General features: G+C 38.5%; 1 protein-coding gene across 1 annotated transcript in view; it reads right to left on the reverse strand.

The window, feature by feature from the left end:
* SPAG17 (sperm associated antigen 17) overlaps positions 1-26731 on the reverse strand; it is a 242972-nt gene that overhangs the window by 72179 nt on the left and 144062 nt on the right. The window contains exons 21-27 of the mRNA XM_018046513.1: positions 26062-26301; positions 24535-24646; positions 21973-22128; positions 20506-20619; positions 9318-9493; positions 4938-5061; positions 664-842 (exon numbers count right to left, since the gene is read on the reverse strand). Of these exons, the coding sequence (XP_017902002.1) occupies positions 664-842; positions 4938-5061; positions 9318-9493; positions 20506-20619; positions 21973-22128; positions 24535-24646; positions 26062-26301 (1101 nt within the window). The remainder of the gene's footprint in view (positions 1-663; positions 843-4937; positions 5062-9317; positions 9494-20505; positions 20620-21972; positions 22129-24534; positions 24647-26061; positions 26302-26731) is intronic.

Raw genomic sequence — 26731 nt, forward strand, 5'->3', positions numbered from 1 at the left:
AACACTGTGTGTCAAACTGCAATAGATTAAAAATAACGAAGTGCAACTTGCTGACTTGCAGATCTGATAGTATAAAGCATGTTATGATTTAGAGATCTGGAGCTCACAGACCACAGAGCCAGTAACACTATAACACAAAATGATGATATTACTTTGTTTTGTTTTCTTTTTTTTCCCGTTTTTAAAATTTTTTATTTATTTATTATTATTTTTTTAAATTTTTATTTTTACTTTATTTTACTTTACAATACTGTATTGGTTTTGCCATACATTGACATGAATCCACCACGGGTGTACATGAGTTTTTCTGTTTTGTTTATTTTCATTTCATGTATTTTGTCAGTTTGACTTGTTTTACGATTTTCCACTCTTCACCCTTCCTCTCTGTAATTGGGAAATGATTCACTCTATTTCAATTTTTCTAATGACTACATTTAAAACTTCATCACATTCAGATGCTTAGTTTCTGTCAATATCTGTCTAGCAGGTATAACATCTAAGGTAGTGTTTTTCTTCCAATGATAACATTCTTTGTCATTTTTAAAGCATTATTCATTTTTCAAATGAGTTGTTTCTCTTCCCTGTCATAGCACTATTACCCACCTCCAGCTTGTTTGTATTTTACTTTGCAGCAGGAAAGAGTAATTTAATATACTCCTTTACCTGTGTGGATCCATCCAGCATGTATTTGACAACAGTCCCTTGACTGGTGATAACTCTCGATGCTTCCTGCTCCAGCGGTGGCATCACCATTTTGTAGAACTCATAGTGCCTCACCTTCTGGGGGTAGTTCTGTCGGACCATGATATCCCAAGTGGGTTCCTCATCTACAGTACAATGATCTTAAAAAGAGAGAGGTTAAAAAAAAAAAAAAAAGGCTTACTGTGAACTGGGCAATGCTGTGTGGCTGGAATTTCATCTTAATTTTTTTCATTATTTTGGTTCTATCTGGACACTAGGACAGTTTTCAGGTCATGACAGATGGCCCAAATATGGGTTATTTGCTGCCTTAAAAAAAATTATTTTCTTATGGCCATGCTGGGCCTTCTTTGCTGCTTTGGCTTTCTCTAGCTGAAGTCCGTGGGCTTCTTGGTGCGGTGGCCTCTCGTTGCAGACCGCAGGCTCTAGGTGTGCAGGCTCAGTAGTGCGATGCACAGGGTTAGTTGCTCCAGGGCATCCTGGTTTTCTCAGACCAGGGATAGAACCTGTGTCCTCTGCGCTGGCAGGCAGATTCTTAGCGACTGGACCACCAGAAAAGTTGCTTTTTGCTGCCTTTCTTACTGTCATATATAGTAAATAAGACCATTTACTTAATAGGCACTTTCTTCATGTATTAGCCATTCTCTCTACTGATGTTCAGGAAATGTCAGGACAAAATTAGGAAGGGAGCAGTTATGCTGTCTTAGATATTGCCTTTTTTTCCTGTTAGTATTTTCCTCTCATCCTCTTCTTTTCTCTCTCTTCCAGGGATGCACAATGCTCCCTGGTAGTTCCCCAGTCGCTTGGAGCCCCAGGAGAAGTCATTCATTCAGGCCCATTCTTTTTAAATCACTTACCATCTTTCAAAGTTTACACAATCCTCTCATCTCTAACCAAGTCCAGATTTTTCTCATGGTTCTACTCTTAACTGGCAATCAAGGAGAAAAGCACCTAATCAATTCCTCCAAAGGAAAGTACTATTATTGAGAATTTCTGGCATACAGCACCTACTCAGGTTTTGCGAATTGAATAATTTCCTCTTCTCCATTTAAAAAGTTATTTACTAACATGAAATCCAATGTCTATCAGTGATGCAGTACATTAAAAAATCACACTCTCTTCATTTGATTACATGTTATCTACATTTTTAAATAAATCTATTTGATACATGTGTATCATCTTGGATATCCAAAATAGAGATTGAATAAAAAGGCTATTTGTAGAAAAATATTTACAATATAATTTGTGTAAATTTTGCATTACTCACATTATTTGTTATTATAAAGACATACATAGAGCATATTTGTACAAACCTACTTGCACAAAAATCTAAATCTTGTTTACTATAGGAGAAAGAAAAGGAATAGAACACAGTGGGAAATTTGCAGTTACAACTATGTAATTTTTAAAAATATTTTGATTAACGTATCACAGAAAACAATCTTTATTTTGTCTGGCTGTCACATGAGTATGTTATATTACCTATTATATTTTTCTGTATTAAAAGTTAAAATAAAATGCTATTGGTTTTGGAGGAAAAATAAAATGCTTTGCTAATACGAAATGATGGCATTTCAAGGACTATACAGGGCAAGTGGGAAAATATTTTTGACGGAGCAACTTTCATGGTACCCTTCAGGTCAAAGAAGGAATAATAAAAAAATAACATCTGTTGATATATTTCTACATTTTAAATGTTTTGCATATGTATTTTTCTCAGCCTACCTCAACAACCCTTTAAGGTAGACACTTGTATTTTCCAGTTTTCAGATGAATTAATGGAGGGTAACTTCTTTAAGGTCACACAGCTAGTAAGAGCTAAGATTTGAAAGAAAGTCTCTGTGCTCAGCCTTTCCCTTATACTGCAAAAACCACCACTGCTACCATGACTAAAATCAAACAAATAACAACCTAACACTGCAGGAATAGTCTCCAGATTAGAGAGTATTTTATCATTTAATGTTTATAACAATCCTGTTTAGTAGATAATGTTATTTCATAAATGAAGAAATTCAGGGTGGCGGGTGGTTAACTTGTTCAGGGTCACCCTGGAAAGTACTCAAGTTTCTAGGTTCTTTCTTCTTACAGTATGTCACCTTCTTTCCCTTGCCCTAGGCTGATCCTATGAAGACAGTGCTACTTTGATGTTTATGTTGTCATTATGTTCAGACTTGAATTGGAATATACATAACACATGGGTTCCCAGGTGGCACTAGTGGTAAAGAACCTGCTTGCCACTGCAGGAGATGCAAGAGATGTGGGTTCAGTCCCTGGGCCCGGAAGATCCCCCAGTGGCGGGCATGGCCACCCACTCTAGAATTCTTGCTTGGGGAATTCTATGGACAGAGGAACCTGGTGGGCTACAGTCCACAGGGTAACAAAGAGTCAGACACTACTGAAGTGACTTAGCACACAATACATGCAACATTTTAGAAAGATTATGTGTTCCAGGCAGAGTTATTATTAATTACACTGTCCACTCGAACACAAAGATGAAAACATCAGACTAGGAAATGAAACTAACAGAAAAGACAGGTAAAACAAGTATTAAGCTGTGGTTTGATAATAGAATCAAGAAAACAAGCAGCAAACAATTATGTCTCTGAACTTGAAAATAATATCCCTCTCAGCACATTCATAGCATGTTTGACTTTGGAAGACCCTCCAGGGCCTTCAGTCTTAGTAACACACACAACTGATCCCATCATGGAAAACTTGGACCACTAGGAATTCTCAGAAATAGAAACAAAGGTCCAGAGTCTATTTTTAATAATTCAGAAAACCTAATATAAAAGTAAAACTGAGACATAATAGCTACAATATTGTTTCTTCTCATTTGGCTGGCAAGTGAATATACCACTGAATTGCTTTTCAATTAGCATACTCTTTATCTTTGATGGATACACTTTTCAAATATGGGACACATAAGGGAATTACAGGAGGGGCTTCCCAAGTGGTTCAATGGTGAAGAATCCTCATGCCAATGTAGGAGGCACGAGTCTGATCCCTAGGTTGGAAAGATCTCCTACAGTAGAAAATGGCAACCCGCTCCAGAATTCTTACCTGGAGAATCCCATGGACAGAGGAGCCTGGTGGGCTACAGTTCATGGGGATGCAAAGAGTTGGACTTGACCGGGTGACTGAGTGCATGCACACACACACACACACACACACACACACACACACACACACACACGAATTATAATAAAGAGGGTATTTGGTTGTGAAAAAAATGTGATTCACTGATACAATGTAACATTTATCAAGTGGGGAACTATGGCCCTGAGGCGGTAAGCTCTAATAAGGGCTATACAATTAATTAGAACCCGAATCCCAGCTCAGCAGCTTGCTTTGTTGCCTCTTCCAATTCTACTGCAATAGTGGGTCTCCATTTAAATGATATTCAAGTCAAATCACCACTATGGATGTCCTCTCTGCATTGGATTAGTTAAAGAAGTCCTATTGTACTTGTTCATCTTAATAAGGTGCCATAAACTCTGTAACAGTATGGGCTTCCCAGGTGGCGCTAGTGGTAAAGAACCCACCTGCCAATGCAGGAGATGTAAGAGACACAGGATTGATCCCTGGGTTGGGAAGAACCCCTGGAGGAGGGTACAGAAACCCACTCCAGTGTTCTTGCCTGGAGAATCCCATGGACAGAGAAGCTTGGCGGGCCACAGTCCATGGGGTCGCAAGGGGTTGGACACAACTGAAGCAACTTAGCATGCACGCACCCTCTAAAAGTATATGCTGCTACCTGGAAACAAGACTGGTTTTCTTCATCCATTTAAACTGCACTTATCTTTATCAACTCTGTGCTCACTGTCCTTTGCTTTGATTAGACCAGCAAAGTTCTGTACATGTAGCCCTTTGTAGAGGCAAGAACACAGAGACACATTGTAGTTATTAAGAGCATTAGCTTTGCCAGCACTGAACCAAGAATGGCATTTTATCTCTGCCACTTAGAAACTGAGTGACATGGGGAAAGATACTGAATCTTCTGATGTCTCAATTTATTTCGTGAAATGAAATTAGTAGGACTTAGAGTACAGTAGTTGTATTTTGTCATGTATGTTAAGTACTTAGTGTCTGGCCCAGAGTAAGTGCTCAAAAATGGTGGTTACTATTAGCCCATTATTCATTATCAACAAACGTATCTAACTGGTAGGAAAGCACACAATTGCAATGGTGATTCAAGTGTTTTCTATGTAACTTGCCTCCGCATTCCCCTGGCCAGCACTCACCTGGGGACTCTTGCCCAGTGAAGGTCACTTGGAGCCCATTGGGGCAAGACACATTCAGGTTTTGGAAGACGGGAACATGAGGACTCTCTTGTAAAACAGGCTCTGGTTCTTCTACTTCCTGTAAATCATTCAACACGTGAATAATTTCCTATCATTTTCTAAATGAGTTACTGATTTATTATGACTAAACAAGGACTTGCTGAATACTTAGAATATGACTTTCACAGGACTATAGGGCCCTGCAATGGAGCCTAATAAGGATGTCTCTCTACTGTGCAACTAATATTTTACTTGTAGCATAATACACAGACATGTGAAACAGCTAAATAATAGTACCAAATGGTTGGCATCTTTCCTCAGAAAAGCGAGATGTCAAAGTTAATAAGACTGATTAGGAAAGGATGATAAAGAAGTTGGGACTTGAACTAGGCCCTTGAAAGATGCCTCATATAGGTGTAAGGGCTGACCAAGATCCCCAGCACCTTCTGTTTGATTCTCACAGTTTGGATGCTAGAGACATTATGCTATTAGGATATACATCTTTTTTTTCCCTCTAGTGAGCATGCATTGCTTTTGTAGTAAGTAAAAACAGTAAAAGAAAATAAAGACAATAAAAAGGATTATAAGTTTTAATGAGGGCTTGGGTGTGTCTACTTAACAAATTGTAAATGATTTTATGCTAACTGTGTCTGAATCCCTTGTTTGGTTATGTGTACTTTAGGATAAAAGTTATTTGTTATCTCCAACAATAATCATTTCAGTTTTTCCAATTGACTTTCTTAGTGGCTCACCACTGAAATCATTCCAACTGATCCCCCAGTACTGAATCTTTAATTTATTCTCTGTGGTCTTCTATTACTGATCATTTAGGTGGTTCTGCCTTTGTTACTAACAGAGAATAAAATCTGAATTGTCAACTAAAAATCAATTAATAACAAACAGCATAATTAAGAGGAAAAAGCTTATGAACTTCTGTAAAATGAACAGTATTGCTCAAAGACACAAACACGCCATGACAAATCTGTCATTACATTCAGAACCATTATACCCTATTCCTTCATTATAGTCAGTTAAAAAAAAAATGGTTGGCCACCAAATTGCTTTCAGGTAAGTTGATGAATATTTTCAACACTTCAACATTTTCACTTAACAAGGAGCAAATGTCTGAGCTTGAGAAAACTCATCCAGTAAACCTGTGTAAATATGGTATAGAGGCTCAGTAACATTCAAACCCCATAATTTTAAACTTTTATTTATTCATTTTTTATTGACTTATAGCTGTGTTACCGTGTTATGTTATAATATTATGTTATATAGCAAAGTGACTGAGTTACACTCATATATATTCTTTTCTCACATTCTTTTCTATTATGGTATATCACAGTATATTGAATATAGTTCCCTGTGCTACACAGTAGGACCTTGTTATTTACCAATTCTATATATACTAGTTTGCATCTGCTAATTCCAAACTCCCAACCCAACCCTCTCCCATGCACTCTCCCCTGGCAACCACCAGCTTATTCTCAGTATTCCTGATTTAATTTCTGTTTCATACATAGGTTCATTTGTGTCATATTTTAGATTCCACATATAAGTGATATCATATGATATTTGTCTTTCTCTTTCTGACTTCACTTACCATGATAATTCTTAGTTGCATTCACATTGCTGAAAATGGCATTATTTTGTTCTTTTTTTTTTTTTTGCTGAGTATTATTTCACTGTAGGTATATATACACCTACAGTGAAATATATATATGGTGGCTCAGATGGTAAAGCATCTGCCTGCAATGCAGGAGACCCGGGTTCAATACCTGGGTCAGGAAGATCCCCTGGAGGAGGGCATGGCAACCCACTCCAGTACTCTTGCCTGGAAAATTCCATGGACGGAGAAGCCTGGTAGGCTACAGGCCGTGGAACTGCAAAGAGTTAGACACGACTGAGCAACATCACTTTCACTTTCATATATATAAATATATACATATGTAGATGTGATATATATAGTAGTATAGTAATATTTCACTACACACACACACACACCTTCTTTATTCATTCATCTGTCAACGGACATTTAGATTGTTTCCAGGTCTTAGCTATTGTGAATAGTGCTGCTATAAACACAGGAGTGACTGTGTTTTTGAATTATAGTTTTGTCTGGATATATGCCCAGGAGGGACTGTTGGATCATATGGTAGTTCTAGTTTTAGTTTTTTGAGAAACCTCCACAGTGTTCTCCATAGTGACTGCACTAATTTACATTCCCACCAGTAGTGTAGAGGGTTCCCTTTTATACACACCCTCTTCAGTATTTATTATTTATAGACTTTTTTTTGATGGCTGTTCTGACTACTGTGAGGTGGTAACCTCATTGCAGTTTTGATTTGCATTTCACTAATAATTAGTGATGCTGACTGTCTTTTCATGGGCCTATTGGCCATCTGTATTTCTTCTTTGGAGAAATGTCTCTTTAGGTCTTCTGCCCATTTTTCAATTAGATTGCTTGCTTTTTCTTGTTGAGCTGTAGGAGCTCTTTGTGTGTTTTGGAAATTAAGCCCTTGTCAGTTGCATCACTTGCAAATACTTTCTCTAAGTAGTCTTTTCATTTTGTTTATGGTTTCCTTTGCTGTGAAAAAGCTTTTAAGTTTGACCAGGTCCTATTTAATTTCATTTTTTATTTCTATTGTCCCAGGAGACTGACCTAAGAAAACATTGATATGATTTACATCAGAGAAATGTTTCGCCTATGTTTACTTCTAAGAGTTTTCTGGTATCATGTTTTATGTTTAAGTCTTTAAGCCATTTTTAGTTTATTTTTCTGTATGGTGATAATGTGTGTTCTAGCTTCATTGATTTACATGTGGCTGTCCAACTCTCTCAGCATCACTTGTTGAAGAGACTGTCATTTTCCCACCATATATTCTGGCCTCCTTTGTCAAAGATGAATTGACTTCAGGTGTGTGAGCTTATTTCTGGGCTCTCTATTCTGTTTCAGTGATCCATATGTCTGTTTTGTGCCAATACTATGCTATTTTGGTCACTGTAGCTTTGTAGTATTGTCTGAAGTCTGGGAGAGTTATGCCTCCTGCTTTGTTCTTTTTCTTCAGGGTTGGTTTGGCAATTCTGGGTGTTTTATAGCTTTAGGATAAAATTTTAGGATTTTAGGATTATTTGTTCTAGTTCTGTGAGAAAGATCATGGGTAATTTCATAGGAATCACATTAAATCTTGGATTGCTTTGGGTAGTATGGCCATTTTACCAATAGTAATTCTTCCAATCCAAGAGCATGGGATATTTTCTATTTCTTTGAGTCCTCTTTACTTTCCTAACATTTCATAGTTGTTAGCATATAAACTATTTACCTCCTCAACTGAGCAAACCCTAGAATTTTCAAAAGGCCAGGCTAAAAATTCCAGGGCCCTAATCACTTTTTAGCACATTTTTTTTTCTAATTTTAAGTTGAGAATCTGTACATTGTAAAAACTGTACAACTGTACCAGTAAAACCAAAAGAGTCAAGATTTGATCAGTAATTTCCTTCTTGTTCTTCATTTAGAAACTCTTTCGATCTGTATACTATTAGGAAATATTTAGAGTCAAAGAACTTATGAGTATATGTGTATATGTGCCCACATGCCTGTTTGCAGGTAGAGGGCAGACCACTCTTTAACTTGAAGCAGATTGTCCTTTAGTCTTGCTGAATTCCAAGCACATCAATTGCCCAGTTGCTCAGTCATGTCCAACTCTTTGTGGACCCATGGACTATAGCCCGTCAGGGTCCTCTGTCCATGGAATTTTCCAGGCAAGAACACTGGAGTGGGTTGCCATTCCCTCCTCCAGAGGATCTTCCCAACCCAGGGATCGATCCCATGTCTCTTGACCTCCTGCATTGGCAGCCATGTTCTTTACCACTAGCGCCACCTGGTAAGCCCAAGCTCATCAATATCTAAGTCCAAATCTACCAAATAGAAGTGTTTCCACTATTTAGTTAAAGATCCTCCTCTTTCAATTGTTGTTTACCTCAATGGAATTAAATGAAGTATTAAAAATAAGGAATGGTAGGAACTTTATAATCCTAAAGCAAAGAACATCCAAGATCCAATGTGGGGAAAGGTTGAATTAGTTATTCTAAGTTTGGAATGAGTAACCTGAGACAGTTTGTAGATGACTGACAACATGTCTCCCAGTGTGGGAATTCAACTCCTGTGTGCAGGCCTCTTTTGTCCATTTAAAATAGAAAGTACAAGGAGTGTTAGTTAATCTGAACAGTGAAATATATGCACTGTAATAACACTGTTGGCATAAATCATGATCTTGAAAAAGTTAACATTGAGTCAGAAGCAGAATCTGGGAATCCATGGCAAGGTCCACTTACCTTTTTCTCTTCTTCTTTTGGGTGCTCCTCTTCTTTAAGAGATTCTTTGGGTTTTTCTTTGCCTTTTGTTTTCCCTTTTCCCTTGCCTTGAGGAATACTCACTGTAACAGGAATTACTGTTGGAGTATGTACTGATGGGATATTCAACATAGATTCCAAGTTAGGATCCTTATCCTCTATAATAAGAGAAAGAGGAAAAAACAAGTAAATTAGACATTTATATTTGATATGTTTGTTAAATAAAATTTACATCTCAAAAACATACAATTTGACAATTTTTACCTTGCTAGTAGCATTTATCAGTTGTATAGGTTTCAGGGGGTAATGTAGTTGATTTGAAGATCAAAATTGTAGTTTAAAAATTTGAGGCACTTAATACTTTGATACATTTGGTTGAGTCATTATTTCACATGTTCTTCCATCCCCATCTAGATTGTAAACTCCTAATGATAGGGCAGTAACCATCTCTTCATTTATTTGAGAAATATTTATTGATTGACTCTTATATGTAAATGTGTGGAGCAGTGAACAATAAAGGGAAAAAAGACCTTAAGAAGATAAAATAGTCTAAATAAGATCTGCTCTCAAATAACTTCAAGACAAAGACATATTAAATAGGATCATAATAAGGGATACAAACAAGGAAATTTAGAAAAGATTATTTCTAGCTGAGATGATAAAAGAAGTTTTCTTGCAGAAGACTGATTTTATTCTGGATTTTAATGCAGAACTGTAAAAGGAGAGGCAATCCATGGAGGAACTATGTCAGGAACTCCTGAGCATCCCTTGCATCTTGAGTTGCGTTTCCTGGGTTCCAGAGTAACACCCCCACCTGGATCTCGTCTTACCTTTCTGGTCACTTTGCCTCGGTCTCCTTTACTAACTCTTCCTGTTGTTGAAAGTTGGTAGGCCCAGGCTTTCACTCCTCTTCTCATTACAGATATTCTCAACCCTGGTTGCCCATAATAATTATTCACAGAATTAAAAAAAAAATTCTCAGACTCCCACCTTGACCTGAGTTAGACTATCTGGGGAGGAGGCCCAGGCATTTACAGTTGTGAAACACCACATGTGATGGTGATGTCAGGGCTGACAATCTTTATTATCTATATTAGATCTGAGTATCTTGTTCACTACTGGGGCTCCAGCTGTCATCTACATGCTAATGCCTCCAAAATTTACATATCTAGGAATGAGATTTCCTCTCAGCTCCAGATCTGTATTTCCAACTGCTTTTCTTATTTTTTTTAATAAAAATTTATTTTAATTGGAGGTTAGTTACTGTACATATTGTATTGGTTTTGCTACACATCAACATGAATCCTCCACAGGTATACACGTGTTCCCCATCCTGAACCCCCCTCCCTTTTCCCTCTCCATACCATCCCTCTAGGTTATCCCAGGGCACCAGCCCCAAGCATCCAGTATCATGCATCGAAACTGGACTGGTGATTTGTTTCATATATTATACATGTTTCAATGCCATTCTCCCAAATCATTCCACCCTCTCCCTCTCCCACAGAGTCAAAAGACTGTTCTATACATCTGTGTCTCTTTTGCTGTCTTGCATACAGGGTTATCATTACCATCTTTCTAAATTCCATATATATGCATTAGTATGTGGTATTGGTGTTTTTCTTTCTGGCTTACTTCACTCTGTATAATAGGCTCCAGTTTCATCCACCTCATTAGAACTGATTCAAATGTATTCTTTCTAATGGCTGAGTAATACTCCATTGTTTATATGTACCACAGCTTTCTTATCCACTCATCTGCTGATGGACATCTAGGTTGCTTCCATGTCCTGGCTATTATAAACAGTGCTGTGATAAACATCGGGGTACATGTGTCTCTTTCAATTCTGGTTTCCTTGGTGTGTATGCCCAGAAGTAGGATTGCTGGGTCATAAGGCAGTTCTATTTCCAGTTTTTTAAGGAATCTCCACACTGTTCTCCATAGTGGCTGTACTAGTTTGCATTCCCACCAACAGTGTAAGAGGGTTCCCTTTTCTCCACACCCTCTCTAGCATTTATTGCTTGTAGACTTTTGGATAGCAGCCATTCTAACTGGCATGAAATGATACCTCATTGTGGTTTTGATTTGCATTTCTCTGATAATGAGTGATGTTGAGCATCTTTTCATGTGTTTGTTAGCCATCTGTATGTCTTCTTTGGAGAAATGTCTATTTAGTTCTTTGGCCCATTTTTTGATTGGGTCGTTTATTTTTCTGGAACTGAGCTGCTAAGTTGCTTGTATATTTTTGAGATTAGTTGTTTGTCAGTTGCTTCATTTTCTATTATTTTCTCCCATTCTGAAGGCTGTCTTTTCACCTTGCTTAGAGTTTCCTTCATTGTGCAGAAGCTTTTGAGATTAATTAGGTCCCATTTGTTTATTTTTGCTTTTATTTCCAATATTCTGGGAGGTGAGTCATAGAGGATCCTGCTGTGATTTATGTCAGAGAGTGTTTGCCTATGTTCTCCTCTAGGAGTTTTATAGTTTCTGGTCTTACATTTAGATCTTTAATCCATTTTGAGTTTATTTTTGTGTATGGTGTTAGAAAGTGTTCTAGTTTCATTCGTTTACCAATGGTTGACCAGTTTTCCCAGCATCACTTGTTAAAGAGATTGTCTTTAATCCATTGTATATTCTTGCCTCCTTTGTCAAAGATAAGGTGTCCATAGGTGCATGGGTTTATCTCTGAGCTTTCTATTTTGTTCCATTGATCTATATTTCTCTCTTTGTGCCAGTACCATACTGTCTTGATGACTGTGGCTTTGTAGTAGAGCCTGAAGTCAGGCAGGTTGATTCCTCCAGTTCCATTCTTCTTTCTCAAGGGTGTCCACTTTCACCACTACTATTCAACATAGTTTTGGAAGTTTTGGCCACAGCAATCAGAGCAGAAAAAGAAATAAAAGGAATACAAATTGGAAAAGAAGAAGTAGAACTCTCACTGTTTACAGATGACATGATCCTCTACATAGAAAACCCTAAAGACTCCACCAGAAAATTACTAAAGCTAATCAATGAACATAGTAAAATTGCAGGATATAAAATCAATACACAGAAATCCCTTGCATTCCTATACACTAATAATGAGAAAATAGAAAGAGAAATTAAGGAAACAATTCCATTCACCATTGCAATGAAAAGAATAAAATACTTAGGAATACATCTACCTAAAGAAACTAAAGACCTATATGTAGAAAACTATAAAACACTGGTGAAAGAAATCAAAGAGGACACTAATAGATGGAGAAATATACCACGTTCATGGATTGGAAGAATCAATACAGTGAAAATGAGTATACTACCCAAAGCAATCTATAGATTCAATGCAATCCCTATCAAGCTACCAACAGTATTTTTCACAGAGCTAGAACAAATAATTTCACAGTTTGTATGGAAATACAAAAAACCTCAAGTAGCCAAAGCAATCTTGAGAAAGAAGAATGGAACTGGAGGAATCCAACTGCTTTTAGATTATCACCCCTCTGCTTGTGGTACTGGAGATATTTCAAAAACAATAAACCTCTATTCTTCCAAGCAGATAACCCTCCTTCCTATGTTCTCAACCTCAGTCAATGTCATGATCAATCATGCACTTTGTTTCTCAAGTTAGATATTGAGATGATTTGCATTTTCTCTTTTTGACTCACCCATACATCCAGCCATTTACAGAGCCCTCAGATATTGCTTTCATATCATGCCTCTCATATTCATTCCTACCATCTTAATTCAAATTCTAATTCTCTTGCTTTTTTTGGTAGTAGTTTCCTAATACCACCGCCTCAGTGTATTTCCAAACTATCACTATAATTATGTTCCTAAAATAAAATCTTTTCATTTCACTTTCCTTTCCTTACTTAAAAACCTTCAGTGTTCACTAATCTTAAAGGACACACAATGCTCACCCATTTCCACTCTAGTCACACTTAACTTCTCATCTTTCTATAAAGATGCCATGCTTTTACACAATTGTATATTTATACCAATGGTTCTTACTGTCCAGAATTTCCTTTCCTTGTTGCTTTGTCTTGATAGTTCCTACTCAGCTATAAAGTCTCATCTCAAGGCACTATGCCTTTTCTCTCAAGTATTTTCTGGCTGTCCCCAGTACTAGGCTTATATATAATTTTTAGCACTTATGCAGTTACCTCACTATTTATGGTTTCTCTTCGCATTAGACAACGAGTTCTCTGAGTAGATGTAACCAGATGCCTGACTCATAGGAAATAGGGAATATCAGCAGTGAATGGTATCTAGCTGGGGGCAGCTGAAAACTCCTCCCTCTCATCTCCATCCTTTTACTCAATCAGCAAATATTTACTGAGTACCTATTACTATGCACCATGAATTGGGTAACCAGTGATGAAAGACACAACAGGAACTTGTAATGAAATGGCAATTCAGATCAAGAGAGCCTCAGGTAGTCAATGTTGTGTGTTAAGCCTGTGTTAGCAAAAGTACAGAGCACTGTGGGAGCCTAGAAGAAGGGCTTTAGATACTAAACACTTCATACAAGCTGTACTTTATATGGTCATCCTTCAACTCCACAGGGGTTGGTTCCAGGACACCTTCATGGATGCCAAAATTCCATGGATGCTCAAGTCCCATATAAAATGGTATAGGATTTATTTGCATAGAGAGGTGTAAGAGAAGGAGGCTGGGGTCTTTCACACTGTCCATTTCAACACCCAATCCTCTTGGTATGTGAAGGAATCTTCTGCCTGTGAGCTTGAGCACAGGCTGTTGAAATGTTGATATTCTTTCCCCTTAGTTAAAGAATCATCTACATTTTGCAGTGTTTAAGGCCATTTTGGGGCTTTCCAGGTAGCTCAGCTGGTAAAGAATCCACCTGCAATGCAGGGGATCCTGATTTGATTCATGGGTTGGGAAGATCCCCTGGAGAAGGGATAGGCTACCCACTCTAGTATTCTTGGGCTAATAGCAATATAAAAACTTACTGGCTACATCCCATCCAGAATACTCCTAACTTTTGGGCTTCCCTGATGGCTTAGACAGTAAAGAATCTGCCTGCCATATGGGAGACCTGGGTTCTATCCCTGGGTAGGGAAGGTCCCCTGGGGAAAGGCATGGCAATCCACTCCAGTATTCTTGCCTAGAGAATCCCATGGACAGAGGAGCCTGGCAGACTATAGTCCACAGGGTCGCAAAGAGTCGGGCAGGACTGAGTGACTAAGCACATGGACATTTTCCCATATACTTTACATCATTTCTAGATTACTTATAATACTTAATACAATGTAAATGCTGTGTACATAATTATTATATTGTATCATTTAGTGAAAAATGACAAGAAAAAAAATTATGTTTATATTCAGTATAGCCACAGCTATGCAACCATCATAGGCTTAACTGTATGGTATACATCAACAAGGTAACCTTTTCTTTCAACAGTTACAGATTGCTTTTATTTAATGATGTAAAAAATACAAAATAAAACATATATTATTTAAAATACAAGTTTATATAGAAAATATAATTATAGAGAAAATATTAATTCATTCTCTCTCTTTCTCTCTCTCACACACATACACAAACACAGTGCTAACACTCACCATAGCCCTGGTTCTTCTCTCCTGATTCCCTTGGATGATGATGATGACAATGATGATCACTATATGGTATCTATGGTACCAGTGTGGCGAGTTGAGGTGTGTGGCACTGTTGGTAAGTGGTGAGGCATCAGGCTGAGTTAAGCCTTATGACAGGATGTCAGAATGTATTCAGTCCAGATAATTGTGTTCCAATTGCAGACTGACACTTTGGAGGAGGCTCAGTAACACTAATGTCAGGATCTCTGGAGGTTGAGGGCTGAGGATTTTCAAGTGTTGAAAGTCTAGGCTTCACAACTGCAGATGCTTTAGTTAGAATCATTGTTAGAGGAAGCTGTTTATTCCTTCTCTATGTATCATCAAACAAGTTTTTCAGTAGTTGTAGGTATGCTGTCATACCTTGGGTGACACAGAGGCTTCAGTCCAAAAAAAGACTGTACTTGAGTATCACATCCTTTAACACTTGCACCTATTGAAAAGTCAATGCCATTTTTTCAAGTGTTCAAATTGATGGCTCTGCTTCCTCTAAATTTTCTGCATCATCACAGTCATCTGCAGAAGACTTCAGCTGATCTTTGAGTTCCTTGTTGCTAAGGATCCCTTTATCTTCTTCTATATGTTCTTTGACATCATCCTAGACCATGTCAGAGGAGGCATCCCCTTAATCTTCCCCTGCAACATTTGAGATATTTAGATATTTGATGATTTCTACATCAATAGTGGGGGAGTTGTTGAGACCATCAGCCATCTCATTCCATAATGGCTTCAAACATGCACTGACTGTCTCGGGCTTCAGGGTACCTACAGACTCTGCAATAAACACAGTTTAAACCACAACTGTGGAGCTCTTCCATAAATCCATGATGCTGAAGTCCAGGTTAGCACCAAGGACAGCATGAATCTCCCGCAAGGTAAGGTGGGTGTAAGTTGCCTTAATGTCCTCGAAGATGCCTTGATTGAGTGGCTATAATGGCAATCCACTCCAGTACTCTTGCCTGGAAAATCCCATGGACGGAGGAACCTGGTAGGCTACAGTCCATGGGGTCACAAAGAGTCAGACACGACTGAGCAACTTCACTTTCACACTTTCTTTCAGCAGTGATGCAGCACTAGGAGGCAGGAATGTCACTTCCACTTTCTTGTCAATGAGGCAGAGAAATTCAGTTGGTTGGGAGCATTGCCAGTTAAGAGGAGCCCCTTGAATGGCAGCCCCTTCTCTTCAAGATATTTCTCCCCTTCAAGAATGAAGCCTTGGAGGGACCATTCCAAGAACAAGACTTCTGTCACCCAAACTTTCCTGTTGTGCTTCCAGAGCACAGGCAGACAATTTTTGTTCTTGTTCTTTTGGGCCCAGGAGTTGTTTGCTTATAGACTAGGCTTGATCATGTTACCTGCTGTATTGCCACACAGCCCCAGAGTAAGGTGAGCTTTGTAGGCCTTGAACCCCAGGGTTTACCTGGCACTGTTACAGATGTAATATGATTGGGCATCTTCTTCCAGAATAAGCCTGTTTTGTCACAACTGAAGGCTTGCTCTGGAAAGTGAACTTTCTCTTCTGTGAGTTTCTCGAGGTCTTCTGGAAACACCAATGCTGCTTTGGCATCGGCTGATGTTGATTGTTTCATGACCTTTAAGTTTTTGAGGGACCTTTAACACTCTACTACCTAAGTAGCCATCTCTTAAGACCCTTAAACTCCTTCCTCTTGCTCTCCTCACCACCCCCACAGCACTGTTCACAGAGGCTATGTGCTCTTTCATCCATAATTTTGCTACCCCTATGCTTCACGCTATGGCCCTTAGTTACACACAAAATGCTTTCTGTCTTTACAAGCACTTTGGCATGAACCAGAGAGATAATTTTTGCCATTGTAGGGGCAGCTCTAACACTTTTATGAATTTCAGCTTCTTTCTGCATTATTGTGAGAATGTTCCATTTGTTCTTAGTGACCTTACATCCCACTTTAGCAAGGCACATGTCACTTTTTAAAAGATCTAAAGATTTGTATTTTATTGTTGAGAGATAGCATTTTGTGCTCCCTCTTGGCCTTTGTGGGATTGTTTTGACTACTTAATTGCTATTGGGAGCCATTTTCCCACAGAAACCAAGCATGCGCATATAACATGTGTAGCAAACACACAAAATGCCAAGAATAATGCTCATACAATGAGCACTGGAGAGACTGTGGATTTGTGATGTGGTGGGAGGTCACAGTAGGGTGGGCCTACACATCCCATCATTCACCTGACTTCAGCAGTGCTTGGCATATAGCCAATTTGGGGGCAAAGTTTTGCTCTTTGAATTTTTCTTGAATTTTTTAAAAGAATATTTTAAACCTGAGGTTGGTCGAATCTGTGAATACAGAACCCATAGATATGGGATATGGAGGCCTGACTATACTGCGCAATTGTTTTTCTACAAATGTGCCACACTTTTATATTACTAAGATTTTGCACATGCTGCTCCTGGTATAGAATTCCTTTCCTTTGATTCTTTGCCTAAGCAAGTTCCACTCACCTCCAAAGGCTCAGTTCACATGAGTGAAGCATTTCTTAGAGCAAGTAACCTATAAGCTCAGTCCTGAAGCATAGGAGGAAGTTCACTGTTGAAAGTGGTGGTATATATAGCAAGAGGAAGAGTTCTGAGCAAGGGGCACAGCATGGGCAATTGGTCGGAGATAAGAGATAACATGGATCATCAAGGAAGTGAAAGGCACAAAAAGCATAGGGGAGCCAAGTTGTGGAGATAATACAAAAGGCCCATTGACAGATGAATGGTTCGAGTGTGATATATACCTACAATGGAACACTATTGTCTTTAGAAAGAAGGACATTGTGTAATGTGCAACACTGTGGATGATCCTTGAGCACATTATGCTAAGTGAAATAAAGTGAAATTGCTCAGTTGTGTCTGACTCTTTGTGACCCCATGGACTATACAGTCCATGGAATTCTCTAGGCCAGAATACTGAAGTGGGTAGCCTTTCCCATCTCCAGGGGATCTTCCCAACCCAGGGATTGAACCCAGGTTTCCTGCATTGTAGGCTGATTTTTTTTTACCAGCTTAGCCACAAGGGAAGTCCAGGAATACTGGAATGGGTAACCTATCCCTTCTCCAGGGGATCTTCTCAACCCAGGAATCAACCAGGGTCTCCTGCATTGCAGGTGGATTCTTTACCAACTGAGCTATCAGGGAAGCCCTAGCCAGTCACAAAAAGACAAACACTGCTTGATTTCGCTTATGTGAGTATCTAAAATAGCTGAATTCACAGAACTAAAGAGTAGAATGGTGGTTGCCAGGGCCTGGGGAGAGAAGGAAATTGGAAGCATAAAGTAGTATCATCATCAGTGATAAAACTTCAGTTAAGCAAAATGAATAAGCTCCAGAGAGCTGTGCATACTGAATTAAGATGGGAGAATTGGATTGAAAATTTGTTTAGCCATTAGTAGATAAGTGTTCTTAAATATTATTAATATTGTATACATCCTTAAGGAATTTATAATTTATATATATTTTTACAAAGACCCATGCCTTCAACTTTTAAAAAATATATAGGAACTAAAACAATACTTCTTATCTACTCTATAAACATTTTAAAATGCAATACCTATAACCTAAAATGAGGAACATCTGTATTAAATGGAAAGATTACATATTAATTTAAGGATTCATTGAGAATAAGGAAATCACTTAAGAAATAGCAGCAGTATAGTTGATAGAGAGTAGAATGTAAATATCTTAATGTAAAAAGTTGATAACCTTGTTCAGAAGGAGTGTGGTTAGTGATTGTATGTGATCATGGATTTTAATACATAATTTGCTAGGCACCAAATGACTTCTCCAAATGGATTAAAAATAAATCAAAATACAAAGTTCAAGGTCAAAACCCAAATAAAAGCAAAAATACTAACAAATTTAATTCACTAAGGGACTACAATATTTGGCACAAGGTAAGAAACACTTATTTAACTTTTATCCAGAGTACATCATGAGAAATGCTGGACTGGAAGAAACACAAGCTGGAATCAAGATTGCCAGGAGAAAGATCAATAACCTCAGATATGCAGATGACACCACCGTTATGGCAGAAAGCAAAGAAGAACTAAAGAGCCTCTTGATGAAAGTGAAAGAGGAGAGTGAAAAAGTTGGCTTAAAGCTCAACGTTCAGAAAACGAAGATCATGGCATCTGGTCCCATCACTTCATGGGAAAGAGATGGGGAAACAGTGGAAACAGTGTCAGACTTTGTTTTTTGGGGCTCCAAAATCACTGCAGATGGTGACTGCAGCCATGAAATTAAAAGACACTTGCTCCTTGGAAGGAAGGTTATGACCAACCTAGATAGCATATTAAAAAGCAGAGACATTACTCTGCCGACTAAGGTCCGTCTAGTCAAGGCTATGGTTTTTCCTGTGGTCATGTATGGATGTGAGAGTTGGACTGTGAAGAAACCTGAGCGCTGAAGAACTGATGCTTCTGAACTGTGGTGTTGGAGAAGACTCTTGAGAGTCCCTTGGACTGCATGGAGATCCAACCAGTCCATTCTAAAGGAGATCAGTCCTGGTTGTTCTTTGGAAGGAATGATGCTAAAGCTGAAACTCCAGTACTTTGGCCACCTGATGTGAAGAGTTGACTCATTGGAAAAGACTCTGATGCTGGGAGGGATTGGGAGCAGGAGGAGAAGGGGATGACAGAGGATGAGATGGCTGGGTGGCATCACCTACTCGATGGACATGAGTTTGGGTGAACTCTGGGAGTTTGTGATGGACAGGAAGGCCTGGTGTGCTGCGATTCATGGGGTCGCAAAGAGTCGGACACGACTGAGTGACTGAACTGAACTGAACTGAAGAAATGTGGGTTAATGATCTATAGGAATCCTGTCTCTAGAGAAATGGATCTACATGGTCAGGCAGATAATTGATCACAGAGATTCCCACATAGTGTAAGGAAACACAGCATCGGGATTACCTTTTGATTTTATAACGCTTTTTTTTTTTTTTTAAACATTTTGTGGATAGGTTCCTATAAAATGCCTGAGAACCCACAAGTTCTCCTAATTGGTTCTTGGGAAAGTGACAGGTTATTTTGTGGTTTGTAAGGAAATAGCTTCCAGTTGGAGAATTTGTTTATTGAGAGTAGGGTAAATAAATCCTTCAAGATGTTTAGTGAATGGCTCCTTTAAGACTAATGTTCTGAGGCACAGTGAGAAGTTCTACAAACACAGGATTCAAAGAAATATTATTCTGTAGAAAATCAAGAGGATTCCTCAGCCAATCATGTTGGTTTTGTCACCACCTAACAGACTGATTTTCATGGGCTAGTTCACAAAGATAACATATATATGTATATGTGGTTATAATATGCGGTTATATGGGAGATTATATGTATGATAAATGCTGTTTAAAATGCCTTACCACTGTTATTTTCTATGTATGAAAGATTATATGTGTACATACATGTGCACTTACATATATATGTACACACACAAATATTCCCACTGCTCAGGAAATGAGGGGCATTAAATCAGAACATGTTTATCAACAAGTAAGCAGATGGAGGATGAGCAGCTGCCCTTGGTCACAGGACATTTATCCTTTCTGTTGTGTTTAATTCACCTGGTGCTGATCCACTTGATCCATAGTAACTTATTGAGAGGCAGATTCCATTTTCCAAGGTGGCAGAAAAAGATCCAAACTTGCTGACAGCTTTATTCTCTTTATTTGATTCTTCTAAAAGATAAAATTGAATCAAGGACATTTCTGTTTTATCAAAGAAAAAAGTAAGCAAAATTCAGTGAGAAGTGGAAATCATCTAAATATGTTTAAAACAAGGATATGATTAAGCAAATTATGATATATATAAATATACACCAATGAATTATTATGAAATCATTGAAAAATGGTTTGTAGAGGATATTTAATGAAAAGGAAACTGCTCATTATCCCTTGGAGAAGGGAAAGGCTACCCACTCTAGTATTCTGGCCTGGAGGATTCCATGGATTGTGGAGTCCATGGGGTCACAAAGAGTTGCACATGACTGAGCGACTTTCACTTTCACATTATGATAAAGAAAGAGAAATATACTGTGAATAGTGGTTACTTCTGGGGTGGTAGACTTATGGGCAACTGTCATCTTTTAAAAATATTCCTTTATTTCCTAATTTTTATACTAAACCATGTATTTTTATATCTGGCAAAACACAGAAAAGCCATTAAAATTTTTTTTATTTTTTAAACTAAAATGTTCTTGGGTACATTCATACTTGTCAAACACTGTATTCTTACCTTGAATTTGGAAAATACTGAGACTGTAACTACATTTGTTAGCAAGCTTTAGTTACTGATCTTATTACTTATTATTAACTTGTGTTCAAAGCATTTTATTAATTAACTCATCTTTGTTTGCAGGTATAACCCACACTGGGTGAGAAGCAATTGATTTCTCCAGTGAAAGGTGCCTGGAGACGTTAAAAGGTGTTATCAGGAAGTTTTATGGTGTATGATTAATGGACATCCATTTGGAACTCTCACCTACAAGCAGGTAGAGATGCTCATGGCCAAATTTAGGATTTTTTTCTTGTCCTTGCAACTTGGGAAATCTGAGACTACAGGGAGAAGGAAGTGAGAAGAGCCCAGATAAAAACTCCACCATCTTTGCAGTCAATATTGGAGAGAAGCCAAGCCTTCCAGTAGGAGTCGATTAACAGGGACCTGACTCCTAGAGACTGCACATGGCATAGTGCATAACATAAAATTCAGGACAGGATGGATACTGCAAACTCAGTGTTACTATATAAACACAGCCAGGCGAGGTAGCCTGCATGTCAGCTGGAATCAAAAGCTGGGTTCCCAGAGGAGGCAAAACCAAGGAAGCAGCCCACTATAGATCAGTTATGTATACAATGTGTTATATATGCACATTATATCATGGAAAATGTATATACATAAGGTAGCAAAACACTTCAGTTATCATCTGGAAAAATTACACATGCTACCTGCCGGGGACACCTGTGTTTCTGCTAGGTGGATGTGGTTGACCTATTGAGGTACTAATACACTGCCACAAAGATGCAGCTGTTCACCTGCTTTGAAGTTTTGCTCTCCTCCTTCTTCTTTCTCATCTTCTGAAGAATAATCCTCTTCTTTTTTCTCCTTTTCCACAATTTTCCTAGGGTCTCTTAAGTGAATTAAAAAATTGTGCTTGTCCTTTTTCACTTTCATTTTGATAACTGTTGGACCTGGGGAAGAATCATGGGATAGAAAATGGGCTGGTGGTGATGCCCCGTTAAACTCTGTAATAAAACCTCAAAATAATGCAGCCAATTTACATAATAGAATGTAAGCCAGGACTGGAAATACCTAGGGATGTCACCATTTTCATAAAAAAGATACCTAAAGGAATAAAGTAATGGCGGGATTCCAGGAAGAAATAGCAGGTGGATCAGGAAGACGTTTTCAGATTTTCTGCTCACACCTAAAATCAAATTACAGAAGGGAGAATAAATTGGCTGAGCTAAGGTTATATGTGTGCTAAGTCGCTCTTCAGTCATGTCTGACCCTTTGCAACTCTATGGACTGTAGCCTGCCAGGCTCCTCACCTATACTCAACTTTATGATCAATCACGTGCGAGGGTTAATGTGAAAAGATTTTGCAGTTTACAAAGAATTGCATGAATGTTAGTTACAGTAGTTGTTATTAAGGACACATAAGAATTTCCCAAACAACATATTCTTTCTTCCAGTGTCTTGACTCATTCTTTCTCTCCTCTTTCAGCTTTTTCCTTTTTTTTTTTTCACCCAGGCTTTTCAACTTTCATTGAATGATCATCTCTCAAAGTTGATAGGATTAAGATGAAAATAGTATACTTTCAGATAGCATATGAACTATCTGAAACTTATATATATTAAAGAGTCCATGGAATTCTCCAGGACAGAATACTGGAGAGGGTAGCCTATCCCTTCTCCCAGGGATTGAACTCAGGTCTCCTACATTGCAGGCAGATTCTTTACCAGCTGAGCCACAAGAGAAGCCCAAGAATACCAGAGTGGGTAGCCTATCCCTTCTCCAGCAGATCTTCCCAACCCAGGAATTGAACCAGGGTCTCCTGCATTGCAGGACGATTCTTTACTAACTGAGCTGTCAGGGAAGCCCACTTTCACATTTCTCCATACATTATATGCATATGAAAATACTGATGAGTGAAGAATAGTTACTGAAAACAAAACATAGCATTATAAAACTAGAGTCTAGTGCTCTTCTCAGTTTTGTGATTCTGAATTTCATCTTTATCACTAAGTATACTCTACACCAGTATACTGAATGTATACTCTACATTCAGTATTCAAAATACTAAATACTGAAACTTGTGGTAATAGAAATACATATGTATATCAATCTATTAATGAGAGAAGGTAATGGCAACCCATTCTAATATTCTTGCTTGGGAAATGAGGAGCCTGGTCGGGTATAACCCATGGGATTGCAAGAGTTGGACATGACTTAGCAACTGAACAACATCTATAATAAAAATCCCTTTCATGTTTCAAATAAACAAACTTTATATAGTAAAAAAGTCTGGCATTTGATAGAAGTTGTACCACAACCATTCTTTAAATAATTTGAGTAACTTGCAGGCCTTTTTATTTTAAAAATCATTAGTATGATCTTTTGTTTGATGTGGCAATTACTACCTAATGATGCTTGAGCCATGATTCCACATAGGGAATAGCATTCTCACTCTTGTAATGATTTCCTCATTGAATTATGGTCATTTGATGACAAGGAAGGGAGGGAGGAAGGAAAACTAAGAGAGGGATGGGTGGGAAGAGAGAAGGGGTGGCTGGTGTCATAGGCAGAGTGCAGGTGGGAGCAGCCCTGGTGGCCCTTGTTGGGTTGCATAATCTTGTGGACATTAAACAGGATCCTGCTCACATTCCCTCCCTACTCAGTCTTCCCAGCTCTCAGCAACCACTGCTCCCTACAAGACGATAAGTTGTTCAAATAAAGCCCAGGTCCTCAAACCCATCCTAAAAAATCTTTAAAGCACAGTAAAAAGAGACACTCTATGAGATATCCTTGGTAAGTTTCCTAGAGCCCAGATTTGCCCTTCCCTTGGGGGGAACAATGCATGTCCCTTTTCCAGAGTAGGTCTGCCTCAGTTCATTCTGCAAGGTCTCCTCCCCTGAAGACTTCTGAATCCAGAGGCAATTACTCTTTATCTAAAATAACTGGATATCAGAAGCAGGGCCCCAAGCTCTGTGCTCCAGAAGACCAAATCAGGAATTGGCTCTAAATTTACAGTTTGTGCTTGGTTTCTGAGATAATACTGTCTGTTGTAAATTAACATGATTAAATAATGATTTGTTTATTGCAGTTACTATTATTTTCCAATCCTATAGCAATATTTTCACATCATGGAATATTTGTCTTAGTATGTCCAGCTAACCTTGAGGTGGCCTGTGCCTTGCAGAAGCTATTATAACAGAAAAGAGTGAAGTCTGAAGATGGCAAACATGGTGCATAAATGAGCTCCTGGGGGCATATCACTACTCTCACTCATCAGAGTCAGGAGGACAAGGCCCCACGGTGATCTGAAATGGGCTAATATCTTCCAAGTCATTAACCAGCTGCTGTCAAATGGTACCTTTTTCGAATGTTGTCTTTTCTACTTCAATTTGCCCTCCATCAGAAGGATACAGATAATAATTTGTTCCTGAGATTTGCACAGGTATTTCTCCCATGTTGTATCCATGAAACTAGAAGAGAAAACATCATGCTTTGAATGTGGAATGGCCATTGACAAAGATTAGGTCATCCGCGTGAGCCAGTTCAAGTTGCCATAAGCCTTATTTTTGCTAAAGGATTTGTCTATCACTTTTTAGACTCAGAGGCCAGTGTCCATCTTATTTTGGCACCTTCTGTGGTCTTACAATAACAGGCAGAATTAAAGGAGGCTCATGATTTTAAACTCTGTTCATTGGGTTATCTTCATAATACCATAGGAAGAGAAATCAATTTCTTTCATTGGCTATTAACTTTCTGTTTAAAGTGAACTGATATAGAGGAATATTAATAACTTTACACTTTAGAAGGTCATGTGTTAAAGACTTTTCCAACTTTGGGCTAATACAGCTCCAAGTGACACCGATTACATACTAAAACTTGAGAACAACTGGCTCAGAGTAGTAACTAGAAACGATGAGGACTATTACTTTTCCCCTAATTTTTGCCCATTATGTTTTTCTTGTAAAACTGCTTGAGGGAGAGACTGGAAAAGGTAAAAGCTACAGGCAAGAAATGTGGGTGCTGACAGAGAGACAACTCAATGCCCTCAGCAAGTCCAGTCATCTAAGTCAGATAAAACCAACCTCTGTGTCCTCAGGACCCTATGAGGCCTTCCCAGGAGAGACTACCTCTCTCATATCCTCTGCTTTAGCTCCTCTAAGTACCTAGATAATAGTATCTCATGCACATTTCCTGAGTTGTTTTATAAATGCTAAAACTCCCCCTAAATGGAAGAAACTAACTACTTGATGACAATAAGCACAGTAGCCCCCAGACCTATTGACATCTAAGGATTGATAATGTTAATACCTGTGACTCTGTTACCCCTGAGACCTATTACCTCGCCATCAACTAGAGAATTGTGCACAGCTGATCATGTAGCCTGGGACTCCCCTCCCTCACTTGGCCTTGATATCTGCTTTCCTGAAACCCACTGGGGAGTCAGCTGCTTTGAGTCCAGGACTCTCTGCTTGGCGCCCTGGATAAATGCTGCACTTTCCTTCTCAACAACCTGGTGTCAGTAGATTGGCTTTACTGTGTGTGGGTAAGTGCCCCCAAGTTTGGTTTGGCAACATTTTGACCTATCACAGTTGCTTATTTACATATACCTAAATGAATGCTTCTGTGCCAAAATTCCATCTAGAAACCTAGCTTCATGGTACTCAAGAAAAACTGGCCTGAGGGTGTTGCTGTCTTGCCAATTGGCTGCAAAGAAGGTTCCAGGTAACAGAGGGTGGATTGCAGGTGTGAGATCACCTATACTGGCAGAAACCCCAAGGCCTCTCTGACGGCAATGAAGACTGAAAACCTTGTTTCCGACGAAGCTGAGTTTTTCCCCAAACAATTAGGAGTAACCCAAAGGGGCTTTTTAGAAAATTGATTCTACCGGGTAAACTATCTCAGGTTCTGGTTCCTGGAGGGGCTCCTCTGTTACTTCTGGGATCTTCATTTGCTCTTCCTTCAATTTCTCCTTTATAAAAGATTTTTTCTTCAAAATCTTACTATCTTCTTTTTCTAGCTTTTCCTTGCCTTTCTTTTTACCAGCCTCCTTACTCTTCTTTTCTGCTTTTTTTTCTTCCTTTAAGCGTTCCTCTTCAGCTAACCGATCTTGTTCTTCTTTCCAGGCCTGTAAACACATTTAAAACATTTAATAGGATTTTGAAACAAATCTGATCCCATTCAGGTTCACTTTGGAGACCATTTTACGTGAATTTTTATAAGCTATGTCTCTGATGGATCAAAATACTGAACTAGAGACTGTCGTACAATCCTTGATTCTCTCACTGCAGCTTCTTTACTCACCTCTGTTGTAGTTTTTGTTTTTTAACTTCAGGTCTCTCTTTATCTTTAACCTGAGTTACTGCATCAGCCTCTTAGCTGGTTTCTCTGCCTCCTATATTTTCCACATGAGCCAAATCCAAAATGTAGGTTCTAAATAATCGGTAATATGATAGACTAGATGTTCAAGGAAACATTCCTAGCATAATGTATTTCAAAAATAAGGTATTAAATCATCATTGTAATATAACATATAATACTGTGTATCAACTAAATTT

The sequence above is a fragment of the Capra hircus genome, chromosome 3 (genome assembly GCF_001704415.2).
Source record: "Capra hircus breed San Clemente chromosome 3, ASM170441v1, whole genome shotgun sequence".
Taxonomy (NCBI): Eukaryota; Metazoa; Chordata; class Mammalia; order Artiodactyla; family Bovidae; genus Capra; species Capra hircus.